The sequence below is a fragment of the Filicampus tigris genome, chromosome 12, assembly GCF_054856515.1.
Source record: "Filicampus tigris isolate MCC_2025a chromosome 12, RoL_Ftig_1.0, whole genome shotgun sequence".
Classification (NCBI taxonomy): domain Eukaryota; kingdom Metazoa; phylum Chordata; class Actinopteri; order Syngnathiformes; family Syngnathidae; genus Filicampus; species Filicampus tigris.
This window is the reverse complement of record NC_141228.1, coordinates 20,383,742-20,400,484: the sequence shown is the minus strand read 5'-3', so window position 1 is coordinate 20,400,484 and position 16,743 is coordinate 20,383,742. Positions and strand designations below refer to the sequence as shown.

The 16,743-nt window shown below is 41.5% G+C and overlaps 3 protein-coding genes across 6 annotated transcripts; 1 reads left to right on the top strand and 2 right to left on the bottom strand.

Moving 5' to 3' along the window:
* Positions 1-191: 191 nt before the first annotated feature.
* LOC147139072 (ras-related protein Rab-11B-like) lies at positions 192-4,258 on the top strand. Its single transcript, XM_086047054.1, has 5 exons — positions 192-356; positions 2,308-2,503; positions 2,587-2,780; positions 2,868-2,948; positions 3,746-4,258. Exons 1-5 carry the CDS (start codon positions 317-319, stop codon positions 3,889-3,891), a joined length of 657 nt encoding a protein of 218 aa, XP_085903180.1. The 5' UTR covers positions 192-316; the 3' UTR covers positions 3,892-4,258.
* A 999-nt stretch (positions 4,259-5,257) lies between these two features.
* On the bottom strand, positions 5,258-11,560 carry LOC147139071 (E3 ubiquitin-protein ligase MARCHF2-like). 4 transcript variants are annotated; one of them, XM_086048433.1, is made up of 5 exons: positions 11,301-11,560; positions 9,451-9,615; positions 8,955-9,150; positions 7,879-8,088; positions 5,258-6,682 (listed from the first exon to the last, which is right to left on the bottom strand). In XM_086048433.1, the coding sequence occupies exons 2-5, from the start codon at positions 9,612-9,614 to the stop codon at positions 6,521-6,523; spliced, it is 732 nt and encodes a 243-aa protein (XP_085904559.1). In that variant the 5' UTR covers position 9,615; positions 11,301-11,560; the 3' UTR covers positions 5,258-6,520. The 4 variants fall into 4 exon arrangements, with proteins under 4 accessions (XP_085904559.1, XP_085904556.1, XP_085904557.1 ...); XM_086048430.1 differs by having other exon boundaries at positions 9,451-9,666; positions 11,301-11,558; XM_086048431.1 differs by lacking the exon at positions 11,301-11,560 and adding an exon at positions 10,204-10,255 and having other exon boundaries at positions 9,451-9,666.
* A 1,752-nt stretch (positions 11,561-13,312) lies between these two features.
* Positions 13,313-16,224, bottom strand: LOC147139070 (ras-related protein Rab-11B-like). Its single transcript, XM_086047623.1, has 5 exons — positions 16,093-16,224; positions 15,129-15,324; positions 14,851-15,044; positions 14,089-14,169; positions 13,313-13,989 (listed from the first exon to the last, which is right to left on the bottom strand). Exons 1-5 carry the CDS (start codon positions 16,130-16,132, stop codon positions 13,844-13,846), a joined length of 657 nt encoding a protein of 218 aa, XP_085903749.1. The 5' UTR covers positions 16,133-16,224; the 3' UTR covers positions 13,313-13,843.
* Between the last annotated feature and the right edge of the window lie 519 nt (positions 16,225-16,743).

The following is a 16,743-nucleotide window of genomic DNA, read 5'->3' as shown; positions in this document are numbered from 1 at the left end:
TTGCATTTTTAAAATAATAGCCATGTTTTTTATATATCAATTTAAATAATTTTTTATTCATGGTTAATTATCAAATTTGTGTGTTTTTTTTTAACCATTAAACATTTCTCAATGGTCCGTTTAATCATATGTTGCTGTTACCAAATCGAAAATGTTGATGACGGAGCGCGCTTCCGCTTTCCCAAAACAATGTCATGTGACAATGTGACATCACCTCAAGCTTCCGGCCGATGACGAGGAGTGACGTCATTTCGTTCCGTCCTTGCACAACTGATTGAAAGACGGACTGACTCACAGACAGACCATCAATGAGAGCATGGCGAACAGAGACGACGAATATGATTTCCTATTCAAAGGTAAAAAAAACAAACAAAAAAAACTTGCTACGCTTTACGTGGCTCGATCAGCGACATCAGGCGATTAGCACGCGTGCTAACTAGCATCAGGCATCTGCTAGTAGCGGCGGCTAACGATAATTAGCCGCTGTTTTTTTTACCATCTCTTTAACCCTATTGACAAACATGTCATCTCGTACTAACATTATATAGCTGACTACTATTTTCGTAAGTCATTATATTTGCATGGAGCTACAGTGTGTCGCTCTTTTTTGGGGCATTTTACACGCGGTGTCGTGATATAGCCCAGCAAGCTAATTGCTAACACTGATTCAATTCCCCAAAACTTTATTTGTCTCTTTTATTTCCATGATCACTGTGGACCATGGAAGGCAAAAACACAAAAGAAAACAACCCCAAAACGTTGTCCCTTCATGTCCTTATTCAATGTGGAATTTGGAAATCAAAAACACCCCAAAACACCCCAAAACATTGTCCTTTCATTTCCTTTATCAGTGTGGAATTTGGAAAGCAAGGGCACCCAAAAAACAGCTCCATAGCGGCGCAACAGTCTTGACAGCAACGACAAGTTTGACATGTTTTTGGCAAGCGGACTTGAAGAAAGCTGAAGGGAAATTTGCTCGTGAGTTTTCCTGGCAGTTATACAATTTCAAGTGCAAAACCCTTTGAGACTGCGTACAGATGATAATTTTTCTCACGAGGTTTTTTACTTATCTATTAAAGATCTAAATGATTGTTTTAAATAATCAAATTGCAATTATTAATATTCCCTGAAATAACCTGAAAGTGACAAAAGGAAATTGACCAATAAAAATCTGACATTGCTTTTTTAAAATTGTGCTTCAACATAATTTACGTTAAAAATACACTAATAAAATGCATATATTTTTAACTGTTTAATTTTAGTCTGATGTTGATGGAAATAAAATTAAGCTGAAACACTAATACATGCCTTCTCTTAAGACTTTGTTGCACAATCTTTTGAGGCAATCACTGCAATCAAACGATTTCTGTAACTGTCAGTCAGACTGCTACACCTGTCTGCAGGTATTTTGGCCTATTTGTCATGAGAAAACTGCTACAGGTAGCACGTTTTCCTTTTATTCAGCCTTGTTTTACTTTTTTTTTTTTTCTTCATTGCAAAAGTGAATCTGTTCTCAGTTGCCTTATCTGGATTAATACTAGTTAAGTCAAATATTTGTAAATATACCCACGCACACACACACACACACGCATGCATGTTTTTCACAGGCACGTGTCTTCCTCAAATGGACAATGAGTAATTGCAGCTCCGTAGCTGGAGGCTTTGTTTGTTTGTGTTAAAGCAGCAGTTTGGTTTCACCAGGTTTCAAATGACCCCAAAATCAATGCTAATTTCCATGAGTCCGTCAATGGTGCTTCGTATTTTCGCATTAAGCTAGTTGCCTTACATTTGATGGTGAGATGTGGTTTGGTTGAACATTTTGATGCTTAAGTAACACCAATGTTTAGTTCTCTTTGTTTTAGGTGTCAAGATTCATTCAGTCACCTCGAACTTGGCGTAGTCATTTAATTATGGATTTGCCTTCCAGAGCTACTTCGGGTACTGCCCCCCCCCACCGATGGAAACAGTCCACAGTGGGTCCGCACCACATACAATCGACATGACAGTTGGGTGGAAAAGTACAAATGAAAAAGAAAAATTAGCTTGCAACAGGTTGCCAGTACTTTTATAGTACCGGTATAATATGCGGCCCCAACCCTAATTGCTTATTGATGCTGCAAAACGGTAGCAAAGCACTTTAATTTCCAATTGGACAAAGCCGTGGCCTTATTAAATGAAGCTCCGTTCCCGCATGTCATTGACACCAAGATACTACCAGATGGCGCCAAAGCACTTTTTCCCCCTTTAAGACATGACTACAACAAACAAAATATAATCTCTTTTTTTTTTTCCTCCTTCTTTTTCCAGTCGTGCTGATCGGAGACTCCGGGGTGGGCAAGAGCAACCTGCTGTCGCGCTTCACCAGAAACGAGTTCAACCTGGAGAGCAAGAGCACCATCGGGGTGGAATTTGCCACCCGCAGCCTGCAGGTGGACGGCAAGACCATCAAGGCTCAGATTTGGGACACGGCCGGACAGGAGCGCTACCGGGCCATCACCTCGGCGTGAGTGACCACGCCCCCCCCCCCTCCCCCCAATTTGCGTTTTGTTAGCGAGCGAAGGAGCTGACCGCGTTTACCGGCGTCAGGTACTACCGGGGCGCGGTGGGGGCGCTGCTGGTGTACGACATCGCCAAGCACCTGACGTACGAGAACGTGGAGCGCTGGCTGAAGGAGCTGAGGGACCACGCCGACAACAACATCGTCATCATGCTGGTGGGGAACAAGAGCGACCTGCGACACCTCAGGGCCGTGCCCACCGAGGAGGCGCGGGCCTTCGCCGGTACCTTTACATCCTTGCGCCACACCCGGAAAGGTTTGCACCATAGTTAGAAAAGAAGTGACGACTTTGAATGTTCTTCCTGGTTAGAAAAGAACACGCTGTCGTTTATTGAGACGTCAGCGCTGGACTCCACCAATGTAGAAGAGGCCTTCAAGAACATTTTAGCAGGTGAGAAAGCTCCATTTTGTTCATGTTAGCAAAACATTTTCCCGTCCACTTTCCAGAGCCTCAGTGGGTGGGGTGTAACATGGACTGGTTGCCAGCCAATCGCAGATTAAAAAAACAAAAACAAAATAGCTCAAACAAAAAATACTATAGCTTGGAAAATAATAGATTCCTTACCTCGAATGGAAAGTTAAAGCGGAAGTCAACGCAAACATTTTTTTTTTTCAAGAATATGTTCTATACAAGCCCACTAGTTGAAACATGGCACTCTGATAAATATTGCGTTTGTGGAATAAGAGTTAGTCCACCCGTTTTTAGCCATCTCTGCCAGGCGGCCATTTTGTCTTCTGTCGACTGAAAATGACATCACAACTGCTCACAATGACCAATCACGGCTCAGATTCAGAAAACAGGTCAGCCGTGATTGGTCGTTACCTGAGCCCCGAGCAGTTGTGATGTCATTTTTAGTCGACAAAAGACAAAATAGCCGCCCCCGGAGATGGCTAAAAACGGGTGGATTAACTCTTATTGCACAAACGCAAAATTTATCAGAATGCCGTGTTTCAACTAGTGGGCCTTTCTTTCTTGAAAAAAATGTTTGGGTTGACTTCCACTTTAAGTAAGTTTGCAGCTGAATCAAACAAATGTATTTTTTGCTACAATGGCTAGGAAAAAAAAAAAAAAAGAAGGTAAATGTTTGTTTTTATTTTTTTATTTTCATCATTATTTTTTCAAATGGACACACAAGTATAGTCTAAAATAAAAACAAAAAAATGGTTGTTCTTTTTGTCTGGCCGCAGAAATCTACCGCATTGTCTCCCAGAAGCAGATGGCCGAGCGCTGCGCGCACGACGAGTCGCCGGGCAACAATGTGGTGGACATAAGCGTGCCGCCCACCAGCGATGGCCACAAGGGGCCCAGAGTGCAGTGCTGCCAGAACCTGTGACCTCCATCATCATCATCATCATCATCATCATCATCATCATCATCATCATGGTCGACCTTCATCCTCATCCTCCACCCTTAGGTCGCCCGGGACGAGCACTTTTTTTTTTTCCCCCCCTGTCATTGAAGAAAATGTTTAAAATCGACTGAGACGCCGTCACCGAGCATTTCAGCGCCGACCAGTTGAATGGCAGTCAAGCAGTATTAGTGGCTCCCTCCCTCTGTCCTTTTGCGTCATGCCAAATATATTTATAAAACGTTGTCATTATGTATTTATTGAACACTTACTGCTTATAGTTGTCACTTTATTTGTTGTAGGTGAAGTTTTCAAGACTTGATTGTTTACAATAAAATGATCAAAATCCAAACGTCTCACCTCGATACCAAATGCTCCGTTTTGACGATTTAACTTTGTTGTTGAGGGCCAACTGTGATACACAGTACTGCTAATGTTTAGTAACAAGACAAAGATGCCGTTTATATAAATGATTAAAAAATATAAAAAGGGAACTAGACAATTAGAACATTTGAAAAAAAAAAAATAGCGTGAACTTGAAATGGATTATTGCAAGTGGGCCTAATGTAGTGGCCATTGTAAGAAAAAAAAAATGAAATTGCATAGAAAAAATACAGTCTATAAATATGTACATTTGAAAAGGAAGCAACACCTTTATAAACAAATATTAATTCCATTTATAAAATTAAAACAAGTTAATGAGAAATAGCCTATCAAATTCTTACAAAGCAATGTAAAGAAAATTAAAGCAGAAATCAACCCAAACAGATTTTTTTTCCAGAATGTATTCCCAGAAGGCCCACTAGTTGAAACAGGGCATTCTGCATTGCGTTTGTGGAATAAGTGTTAATCCACCCGTTTTTAGCCATCTCCGGGGGCGGCCATTTTGTCTTCTGTCGACTGAAAATGACATCACAAATGCTCACAACGACCAATCACGGCTCAGATTCAGAAAACAGGTCAGCCGTAATTGGTCGTTGTGAGCAGTTGTGATGTCATTTTCAGTCGACAGAATACAAAATGGCCGCCCCCGGAGATGGCTAAAAACAAGTGCATTTTGCTGCTTAATTTACATTCCACAAACGCAAAATTAATCAGAATGCCGTGTTTCAACTAGTGGGCCTGCTGGGAACATATTCTTGAAAAAAATGTTTGGGTTGCCTTCCGCTTTGAATGAGAAAGTAACCAAAACAACAAAATGACTGGTTTTATTATTTGATGCAGCCAGATCGGCGCTGCACAATTCGGAAAACAAATTTTACCTCTGGAGTAACACAACATTTAACCCGACAAATGCTCATCAGATGTAAATATGTTATAGCATGAAAAAGGATGAAAAGTGCAAACAGACCAGAATTTGAGTGCGTTTTAATAACAAGTCATCAATATATATACAACCACGCAGCCAAATAAAAAAACAACAAAAAAAAACACTCAATTGTTGCTAATTCAAATAAATAATACAATCAAACACACTGGACTATAAATTAAGTGCAGGCATGTCAAATGATCAAGTGTTGCTAATGATAAAGTGTTTATTAAGGCCATCGTCCGGGACCACCATGATGATGCTTTCAGCTAATGAAAAACAATTTGGTGAATAAAATGCAAATCAACCGTGTTCCAAATCAAGTGCTGCGTAAAAGTGTGATTGTCAAAAAGGACCCTGTGAAAAAGCTAAAAATGCTCCTAAAATGGCTGTATGAAAGCAAAATGCAGACCTCACGATAGACATGCCTGAAAATTTTTTTAAAAGATTTGGATGAACACACCTGCAAAATTTCGGAGCATCACCTGAAAGTTTTTATGATGATCTACTCATCAAATTTCGACCCCCATAAGAAGACAAAAACAGACTGGAATTCTTCAGTAAAACATCACGTCACGTTACGCAATGTGTTTACGGACGTAAATATGGTCCCTCGTGTAAAAAAAAAAAAAAAAAAAGTCTCATCCCTGACGCAGTTGTGCTATTTCGAGGTTTTTGTGCTTGAACTGACCATCCCGGCCATATATTTATCCGTTGACTTTTTTTCAGAGCAATTTTCTGCTGCTTCGTCCATTGTTGTTTTGCGCAGTCCGTTTTGTCAAAAACTGATGACGTTTTCCAGAGCATCCGGACAGCACTCGCTGTCCGTTTCATAGCCATGTACGAAAGAGAACTGGGTCAGCTTTGGCGGGGGGGGGGGAATCTGGATTACTGTTACTGTTGACGTATTGTTCATGTTGACATTTAAAAATGGGGAAAAAAACTGGAATAGACTTGCAGTGTAAACAGCCTAAAATGGCCGCCTCAAATCTAAATACCGGACTTGTTGTCTTTTCAGTCATGGCTTCTTAAGACTTTTTTTGTGCGTCTATTCATGGTAGCCACACCACCACTACATATTGTGAAAGGTTAATTCCACGTTTGAAGGGTTCCCAACCCTAACCCTGAATGTGTTCAATGTTTTTCTCACACTGCATCGACTGTCCGCAGCGTTGTATCTTTAGCACGGCCTCTGCTGATGTCACCCCTCCGCGATGCCGCCGTTGTTTTCATGTCAAAGTCAACCTCGCAAGAGAGCTAAAAACAAGAGTAAGCGGGCAGAAAAGCGCATCGTCCCTTCGGCTGTCATACTAGACTGTCGTCGGAGGGCATGTTGACGACCAGGACGGCGGAGCGCAAGGCACGCTGAGACGAGACGGCCTTCTTGGCTTTGGGGATGATCAAGTGCACATGCTGGTCCTTTCGTCTCCACTCAGAGTACAGCTTACAGTGGAAGCGCAGGCACACCTGCGCACACATGCACACGCAATATTATTATCATAATTCATATTAGAGATAGACCGATATGTTTTTTTTCAGGGCTGATACCGATACCGATTATTAGTAGTCAAGGAGGCCCGGTAACCGATATTTGGAGCCGATATTCCTTTTCAGCAAAAAGGAAAATATTGGCGTCAAAATAAATTTTTTTTTTTTTTTTAAACTCTTACCTTTGTTTAAATGTATTCAAAGCATATCGTCGCTGTAGTGTGAAAAACACTTACCTCCATTTTCTTAATTTTTCTTATTTTTACATGAATGGCGTTTCCGTGTTAAAGCATCGCATTAATGTGAAAATTTTAAAAGTTTCCAAAATTGGAGATATGTGTTTTTCACAAGACAGCGACGATATGCTTTATTGAACATTTTTTTTCAGATTTGCTAAAATGTTGATTATTATTACTATACATTTTTGCCAATATACATCTTTGTTGCAAAATTCTAACAAAAGGAGCGCTCGCAGGATCATCGGCATGTCTTACAAAGTGAAATGAAAACTTAAACAATAGCTCCCTACATTTTCGAAAGTAAAGAAAGTTCTCCAAAATTTTCAAAATGACACAAATGTTCAAATTTCACTTATCTTTGTTTTGATTTCAAACAAAAACAAAAAGGTGCAGAATGTGGCCAGATCAGTCCAATCTCTTATAAAGTTAACTGAAAATTGACTTCAATAGTTCCTAGAAGTTAACACAGTTTTAAATGGATTTATAATCGGCCTTTAGATTTAAAAAAAAAGGCCATTACCGATTATCGGCCAGGCCAAGTCTATCCCTAATTCATATCATTGTAAAAATAACGCCTATGCGTGCAAATTTTACATAATGTCCTGTTTTTTAATAAAAGAGTTGGAAATCCCCCCCGCCCCAAAATGTCAATCCAATTGATTAATCGACAAAATAATCAACAGATTAATCGAGTACTGAACTTATCGTTAGTTGCAGGCCAACACTCTAAAAACAGTTGGGTTAAAATAACACAATTTTGGGTCAAAAAAATGGACCGATACACAAATTGGGGCAATTGTGATTGCAATAGTCTTACTGCATTGGCCTGAGCACAAAAAAACAGCAAATAGGTGTGTTTTTCAGTAAATAATGGAGGGCGGGTACCCCAAAAAAGGCAAATGCCTCACACCGCGTTTGTTTGAGGATGACGCTTACCATGGTCCAGAGGCTGTAGATGGTGAAGAGGACGAGGGTGAGCGAGATGAGGCCTGTATTCTGCAGCAAGCTGCCGAGCTGAAGGTCGTCCTTGACGCCCTTCAGGCACAACCAGCCCGAAATGGTGGCCAGCGGCGTGACGAACAGGAAGCACACGATGTCGCAGAACACCAACCTCCTCTCCTCGTGCGAGGCCGGATCGCGCAGCCACTGGGCGGGAAATGCATTCAAATTCATTCCTTTGCAGTTAACAGGGACTGTTCGAACATTAACATTTCAAAAGATAAATCAACCCAAACATATTTTTTTCAAGAATATGTTACCAGCAGGCCCACTAGTTGAAACGCGGCATTCTGATTCATTTTGTGTTTGTGCAATATGAGTTAAGCAGCAAAATGCACCCCTTTTTAGCCATCTCAGGGGGCGGCCATTTTGTCGCTTCTGTCGACTGAAAATGACATCACAACTACCCAGGGCTCAGGGAACGACCAATCACGGCTGACCTCTTTTCTGAATCTGAGCAGTGATTGGTCGTTGTGACCAGTTGTGATGTAATTTTCAGTCGACAGAAGACAAAATGGCCGCCCCCAGAGATGGCTAAAAACGAGTGGATTAACACTTACCCTACAAATGCAATATTTATCGGAATGCCCCATTTCAACTAGTGGGCTTGCATAGAACATATTTTTGAAAAAAATATATGTTTGGGTTTCCCCTTTAAAATATAGGAAAATTCCCAATGTAATCCAATTACCATGCATTGTAATAAATTAGTGGCAAGTTGTAAAAGGTCAATCAAAAATTGTACCACATTTAAAAACAAAACTTCTGTGAAAGATTAAACGTATTTAGGAAGTAATTCTTTCCCACACCACTCGAGGGAGCCCACGCGCCACACTTTAAGAATCACTAATCCCCCCCCGCAAAAAAAAAAAAAAAAATCACGAGCCCGTGTTACATAAACACACACTGCACTCAGTAGCGAAAATAATCAACACAAACAAACCGCCCCCACGTGAGCCTCGCCAATAGTATTAGCTAGCATAAATAAGGCGACTATTGTTTCATGCGTTTACCTCCGTGAAAGGCCGCAGTCTGCGTTGGATGTTGAAGCGGGCGTTGCACAGCTCGCAGAAGTTGGTGTTGGAGGACGACAGCCAGAGCTCCAGGCAGCTCTTGTGCACCGTGGCCAGCGTGCCGGTGCAGTCGCACGGGGACAGCAGGACTTCGGCGCAGCCTCCCTCGTGACAGATGCGGCAAATGGGACCGTCGCTGCACACAAGCGCGCGGCACAGCACAGCAAAGCATTTCACTCAAAAAGGCCACCGCAAGGATGAACTACACCTCTTTTGCTTTTTATTTGGCTTCTTTGTGACTCTGTGATGTGATGCTGTTGTTATGCGGCGATTGTGAGTTATTTCACTTCTTGTGGTTTTTGTTGTACAGCGGTTGTGATTAGTTTTAATTCAGTTGTCTTAGACGACTGTAACAATGTCCAAATGTGACGCGGAAACATCGCCAACAATTCTCAAACAGGAAAGTGTCCAAGAGTGTTTTTGTGCCGGAACAAACCTTGGCAGTGTTTTGATGACGGATGACAGCAGGTCTCCGTCAACGATCGTCGCCTGCGCCGGGCGCTCGCTGCTTCCTTTTTCCTCCGCGCTCGTTTGAACGTCGGTGTCTTTTGCACAGCGGCAGAGGCCGTCGGGCTGGTGGCAGCAACCGTCCATCGCCATGCTGAAAGAGTGCCGGGACAGGCGTCAACTTTGGAGCACAGAGCGGCAGTTTCTGTGAATAAAAGACACATTTGTTCGTGTAAACTCGAGCATGACTGCTTTAAAAGGAGTTGTCGCTTGCTGTCGACTGGAAATGACATCACAGTTGCTTAGGTAACAACCAATCACAGCTCAGCTTCAGAAAAAGGGTAAGCCATGATTGGTCCTTACCTGAGCGCCGGTGACAAAATGGCCGCCCGCTGAGATGGATAAAAATGGGTGGATTTTACGACTTAACTGATATTCCACAAACACAATATCATTCGGTAAGCCTTGTTTAGACTTGCGAGGCTGCATAGAACATATTATAACACACACATATTTATATACCATAAACAAAAAATAAATAAAAAATAAAATAACATAAAAAATTAAAATGAAATAAAAAATAAAATAAAAAAAAATAAAGCGTAGTGACCAACCAAAAGCACAGAGGCTTTCCAAAACTGCATCCTTTGTGGTTTCAAAATTCCATTCTACAACACTGCCATGTCGATTTGAATGTGATTAATTGTTCGGCAATTTTGAGTTTACCCTTGGCCTTACTTACATCAGCTGCGGCGCTTGTGCAGGGCAGAAGACTGATAAACAGCTGGCTGCGTCACGATAACCCCTCCCAATACCCCATAAAGATAAGGCGCAGACCGATGACGACAAGAGCCTCCGCAGACACATGTGTTGTGAACAACACCGTCTAATCCTGTGGATTTAACTGTGATGTTTATTATTTTTTTTAAAACATGGCAGATGGTGACCAACAAACGCCGCTGTTGATGGGTGGGGATTTATGAGGATTTGAATCACTCAAAAATATGTTGATGTTGGAAATTAGGTGGATGTAAACAAAAAAAAGTCTACACACCCCTCATCAAATGCCTGGTTTCAATGATTAAATAAAATCTCATTTAAAAAAAACTTCACAGTTCGGCGAGAAAGTTGCAAAAATGTCAGGACGATTAAAATAAAAAAATACTTACATGGTTATAAGTAAAAAAAAAAAAACATGAGGAAAAAAGTAATATTAAAGGAGTGAAAAATCACATTTATCGTTTTTTTTGTTTTTTTTAATCGTAAAATTATACATTTCTAACTTGTCACATTAAAGTTGTTGCCACAGCAAGTTCCTATTATAATGGCATTCATTCACACAATTAGGATTCGGAACTACAGAACAAAAGCTCTAAAACCGAAAATAAAATAAAACAAAATAAAATAAAAAATAAAGACAGCTGGGATAGGCTCCAGCACGCCCGCGACCCTTGTGAGGATAAGCGGTTTGGATAATGGTAGGATGGATGGAAAATAAAATAAAACAGCTTTTTGTGCTCTTCCATTAGGAGCCAAACTTCACTCTTGGAGTTACAATTAAGAAAAAAAAGCCCTTCTTTTTCCTGACAATTTCATGGAGCCGTTAGCAATTTCTCATAGTTTTGTGGCAGACTATCGCCTGGAGCAGAGGTGAAACAATCACCGTTGCCAACATCACGCACACAAAATATTTTACTGTCATTATGGATACATACAAGATGCTCGTCCAGGAATTAGGCAGTTGTCAGTGTGAAAAAACAAAACAAAACAAAAAACAACAACTCAAAAAACAAACAAAAAAACAAAACAAAAAACGGCAAACTAAACAAGACAACTTACCTCTTAGCACTTTGGTGATGACAATTTATGACGACATCTTTGTTCGTTTCCGACACGCTTTAAACCACAGGATTTGGCCGGAACTCTGCAAGTGCAAGCTAGCTTGACAAGTAGTGCGGCCGCTATCAGAAGACACGCCGGCCGGGTGGGTCCACTTCCACTTTGCTCTGCTGAGGCTAGACGTCCTGCTGACGGGCGTGCATCAAAACTCTTCCTTGGAGACTCGCCGGTCGAGGACGCAAAACGCAACGATATTAAGTTGGACCACGTGACACGTGTTGGATGACGTCAACACGCACCAGGATAAGAGATACTGTCAACCCCCGCGTATTCGCGGTTTGGCCTCCGGGGAACCCCCCCCACCCCCCCCAATAAACTAATGTCCCAGGTCGTATTTGCCTTTTTTTTTTTTGTTAAACAGATCACTCATTTCTACCCATGAAAGAAATTTATTAATACATATAATCAGTATTTAGTTCAATTTTTCTGAAAAAATTAGAAAATGACATAGCCCATTATTATTATTTTTTTTTGCGGGGGATAAAACCTCGAATAAATTAAGATGAATGTTTAACCATAAGGTATGAATTGTTGAACATCCTCCTATTTCATAAGCGAGAATCCTTCTTTAAGATTATTGTGTAACAAGCCAATTATGTCAGTGCTTTTACTGTAACTGAGAGGAACATGAATCAACATTTAAAAAAATAGTTGGACATTTTGACCCGCTTTAATATGCATTTCCTCGTGATGAAAAGCATCACTCGTGTCACGAGCAGCTACTCATTTGGAGCCCAACGCAAAGCCAGACCTTTTCATCAACAGTCTTTCAAAAATATTAATTATCCGATGGATTAAGTTACAAGTGACATAACTTCGAAACGCCGCTTCCCACCTGTCTAGTGAATAGATTTTTCAAGTATTAACATGTAAATAGAGAACCGATCATTTGAGAAAATCCTCCTATTTTCTGAGCTTGATGTAATCCTACAAATCGGTTTCAAGGATTACTATCCAACAAATGAATCACCAACACGTTTACTTTAACACAGTGTTTTTCAAACTCTGTGCCGTGGCACACTGGTGTGCCGTCAGAAATTATCTAATTTGTGCGGTCTAGCACCTGGCAGCGTATGTCTTTACTACATTGTAGTACTCTTCCATACCAGCAGGTGGCAGCAGTAGCGGCAGGTAGCTTAATTTCTTTGTTTAGAGACAAGCGAATTAGTGACGCATGTTTATCCAAACAGGCCCATGTTTCACACCAAGTATCAATATGAAACATTATAGAATACTTTTTTCTTTGTGTTTATTTCATTCCTATTCAAGACGTTATAATATAACGTCATTCTTCAATGTTAAAAAATGCTTATGTAAACAATATAACACTTTTATTGTTAAAATACTTTATATATTTTCACAATTTCAGATGGTGGCGTGCCGCGGGATTTTTGTCAATGAAATAAATGTGCCTTGACTCAAAAAAGTTTGAAAAACACTGCTGTAACTGATCAGAACATTAATCAGCATTTCATGGCTTCTTCCTTCACAATATCACCTATCTTACCGATCACAAAGTAAAATTGGTCGTTACCTGAGCCCTGAGTACGTGATGTCATTTTCAATTGACGGCAAGTGACAAAATGCGTTTTTAAAGGTGTGTCCAAGTTATCAAATTTGTTACAGACAAAATGTGAACTTTTTGCTGCTGAATGGCTAATTAAATTTAGTACCACTTTGGTTTTTTTTACAAGAATGTGAAGTATTGGGACGTTTGGAACCCGTCACAGATGCGTGCCCACTTAAGAGCAAATGGCTTCTTTTACAAGTACCAGCAGATAGCATTTTAGAGGTCACAATAAAAAAAAAAATTAAAAAAAGACATTAGGAAAATGTGTCACAGCGTCAAGCAACAATTGCTGTAAACGATGTCACTTTTATAAAATGTTACTCCCAACGCCGTGCAGCCAATTTTACTGGGAAACGGCAATTGACACACAACGCTCCAAAAATACATGTCATTGGCTTTATTGACGCATCAGCAATTTTCACAAGAAATATCTGACACACACACAAGTCACGCACACCCTTCCCTGCACTGGTAAAACACTTACTGGATCTTGCTCAAGACAGTGTGTGAATCATTTTACCATTGAAATGATACCGGATGTAAAACAACAAACATCGAAATGATTGGAGGTGCAAAAGTGTGCTAGCCGCTCGACCGTTAGCTTTTAGCAACATGAATTTGATTTGTAGACTCTTGAAATGCAGCTGCTCCAGATGGCGCCCGTCTCGCTTTGGTGCGTGCGTGTTGAAAACGGGGATGGCTTTCATACTTGTGAGTCAAGACAGTCGCGGCTGCTCAGCTCCGAGGCGGGGAGTGGAAATCCGTACTGCCGACGTCTGGGAATCAATAAACGCTTCGCATCCCCTCGCCGCCGCGCTCCATGCGACTGGGTCAATGGGGATGGGATTGCAGTCAAAGTGAGGAGCAGGGAGGAAGGGGAAGAAAAATTTTAAAAAATAAAATAAAATAAAGTTCACAAGCTCTGGCAGCACGCCATTTTGTTGCCCCTCTGTCCGTCGGAGGTGGGTGGCACGCTGATGTCCACCACGTTGTTGCCAGGGGAGTCGTCGTGCGCCGATCTGTCCGATATTTGCTTCTGGGACACGATGCGGTAGATTTCTGACAAGGAGGCAGATGTGTTAAAATGGGGAAACAAAAAAAAAAAAAAAAAAAAAAAAATGAAGCGAGGAATAATAATGTTTTAAAATCTCTCCTTACCTGTGAGGATGTTCTTGAAGGCTTCCTCCACATTTGTGGAGTCCAAGGCGGAGGTCTCGATGAACGACAGCGTGTTCTTTTCTGTCATGTAAAGAGCAGCACTGAGCATCGAGTTCATGCTGAATGTTTTCGTGAAATTGCTGGGTCAAACTCAACATTTTCATCAATTAATCGACAGATTAATCGATTATTAAAATTATCGTTAGTTGCAGCCCTAGAATAATTTTTTTTTAAAAAAGCCCAAATATCGTTTAATTGTTCTACAGACATCTGCCACACAACTCTAAAGTTCCAGGTTTGAATCGTGACTCTGTTTTTTTCTCCGGATTCCAGTGTGCATCCCTCAACAATCCAAATTCAATGAAAAGTTTTTACTCGTACCCGACCGTTTGCTCCGCTGGCTGGTTTCATATGGTTAAAAATCATCAAAAATCATCCGTATGACAAAGAATGACATTCAAGTCCCCCACCCCATAAAAGAAGAAAAAAATGAATAAAAAAATTGACCGATTTTTGTCTTTATTGTAAAGTTAGGCAAACACTAAAGGACAAATCATTGTAAAACAGTCAAATGTTCTGCCTGTAATTGCCCCCAAAATTCATTACTCTTTTTTTTCCCCAATGAATTGGCCGATGTATCGGTTATCCGAATTTTATTCTGCCACATATATTTTTTGACCCTGTATTTTTCCACAGTTGCGCAAGTTAGGTAAAAAGTTCCCCGGGGTTAATGGCGCAGTTTGAAGAATGAGGTGACTTTACCGGCGAAGGCCCGCGCCTCCTCGGTGGGCACGGCCCTGAGGTGTCGCAGGTCGCTCTTGTTCCCCACCAGCATGATGACGATGTTGTTGTCGGCGTGGTCCCTCAGCTCCTTCAGCCAGCGCTCCACGTTCTCGTACGTCAGGTGCTTGGCGATGTCGTACACCAGCAGCGCCCCCACCGCGCCCCGGTAGTACCTGACGCCGGTAAACGCGGTCAGCTCCTTCGCTCGCTAACAAAACGCAAATTGGGGGGAGGGGGGGGGGGGCGTGGTCACTCACGCCGAGGTGATGGCCCGGTAGCGCTCCTGTCCGGCCGTGTCCCAAATCTGAGCCTTGATGGTCTTGCCGTCCACCTGCAGGCTGCGGGTGGCAAATTCCACCCCGATGGTGCTCTTGCTCTCCAGGTTGAACTCGTTTCTGGTGAAGCGCGACAGCAGGTTGCTCTTGCCCACCCCGGAGTCTCCGATCAGCACGACTGCAAGCAACCAAACCCAACCAGAACAATGAGGGTGCCAAATCTGTCTAATTATTGTTACTATTTTTAAATATTTATACCGGGTGGCCCAAGATTTGACATCTTTTCACGATCTAATAGCACGGCTAATTCTTGCTCAAATGACCTCAAATTTAAAGTGATGTGAAGGGCTAAATTAAAGTAAAATTAAAGAAGCCTTCCTTTAAAAGGAGATGCATTTTTTTTACACTTTCAAACCACATCTGACATTATTTGTCTGCATTGTCCAAGGATCAGGATTAACGACCTTAGTCACTGAGTCAAGAGACTTCCTTGGCACCAATTACTACTTTCCTATTACTGTAGATTAACTCATGACAAGAAAACCACAAATTGGTGGCTGTTCGCTGTTTTAACGTGACTTTAGAAGCCCAAGCACATCGGAAGCTTCATTATGATTACATTTAGGATTTGAGCGTTGCAAGGTTAATGACGTCATGCTGACGTCAGCGTCCATGTTAGCTAGCTACTTAACACCGTAGCTTGTTTCCCAGATCGCTTGAGTCCATGGCCTTCAAGACAATATTAGTCAAAGTATGACCTATGAATATTGTGTGAACACACATGTGGAATGTTTCTTTTTTCTAACGTTGGGCAACTTATGTGTTTCTATTCCCCAGGGAGCTAACTTTAGCATTACCGTTGTTTTGTGGTCCTTCCTTGTGTTATGGGCTAAGAACGACCGCAAGTGTCGAACGTTGCTGTTCGTCCGCCCCCAGGAGGCCTTACCTTTGAATAAATAATCGTATTCATCATCTCGGTTTCCCATTTCTTTCTGTGGATATTAGTAGCGTCTGACTGTTACTTTTCCAAATATTGCCCAACAACAGACAAACTCCGCCTTCAAGGAGGAAAATGAATGCGTCACTCTTCGGAGGACGTGACTTTGGACCAATTAGAATCGGTACACGTGAGATTGACAGCTATGTCGGCGAATCGGCTGCTTGTAAGAAGTCACGGGACGAATCACTGTAGGAAGACGCCATTGCGCTGATGCTGCATTCGAAGAAAGTGGGAAGTCAGCAATTTCCCGATAAGGGTTTACGAATAGCGACTGGGGAAAGTGCACTCGAATACTCCTTTGAACGGGGAGGTCTGAGTTGCGCATTCAGAAAAGAAAAGTCACGAACCGACATAAATGTGACGTCGCTCGACAATGGCGATACCCATGGAGACACAGACCGGAACTGGGCAATCCGACTGTGATAATTCCGAATTCCCATTTTCATCGAATGCAGCATGAATCTACGACCCACCTCATACTCATATTACTTTAGATTTGATTATCCATTCGTTTTTTTATTCCGCTTCTCATCAATATTACTTTATTTGAAAACATATTTTATATACAATTAGATATATTATAGATGTATGGACAAA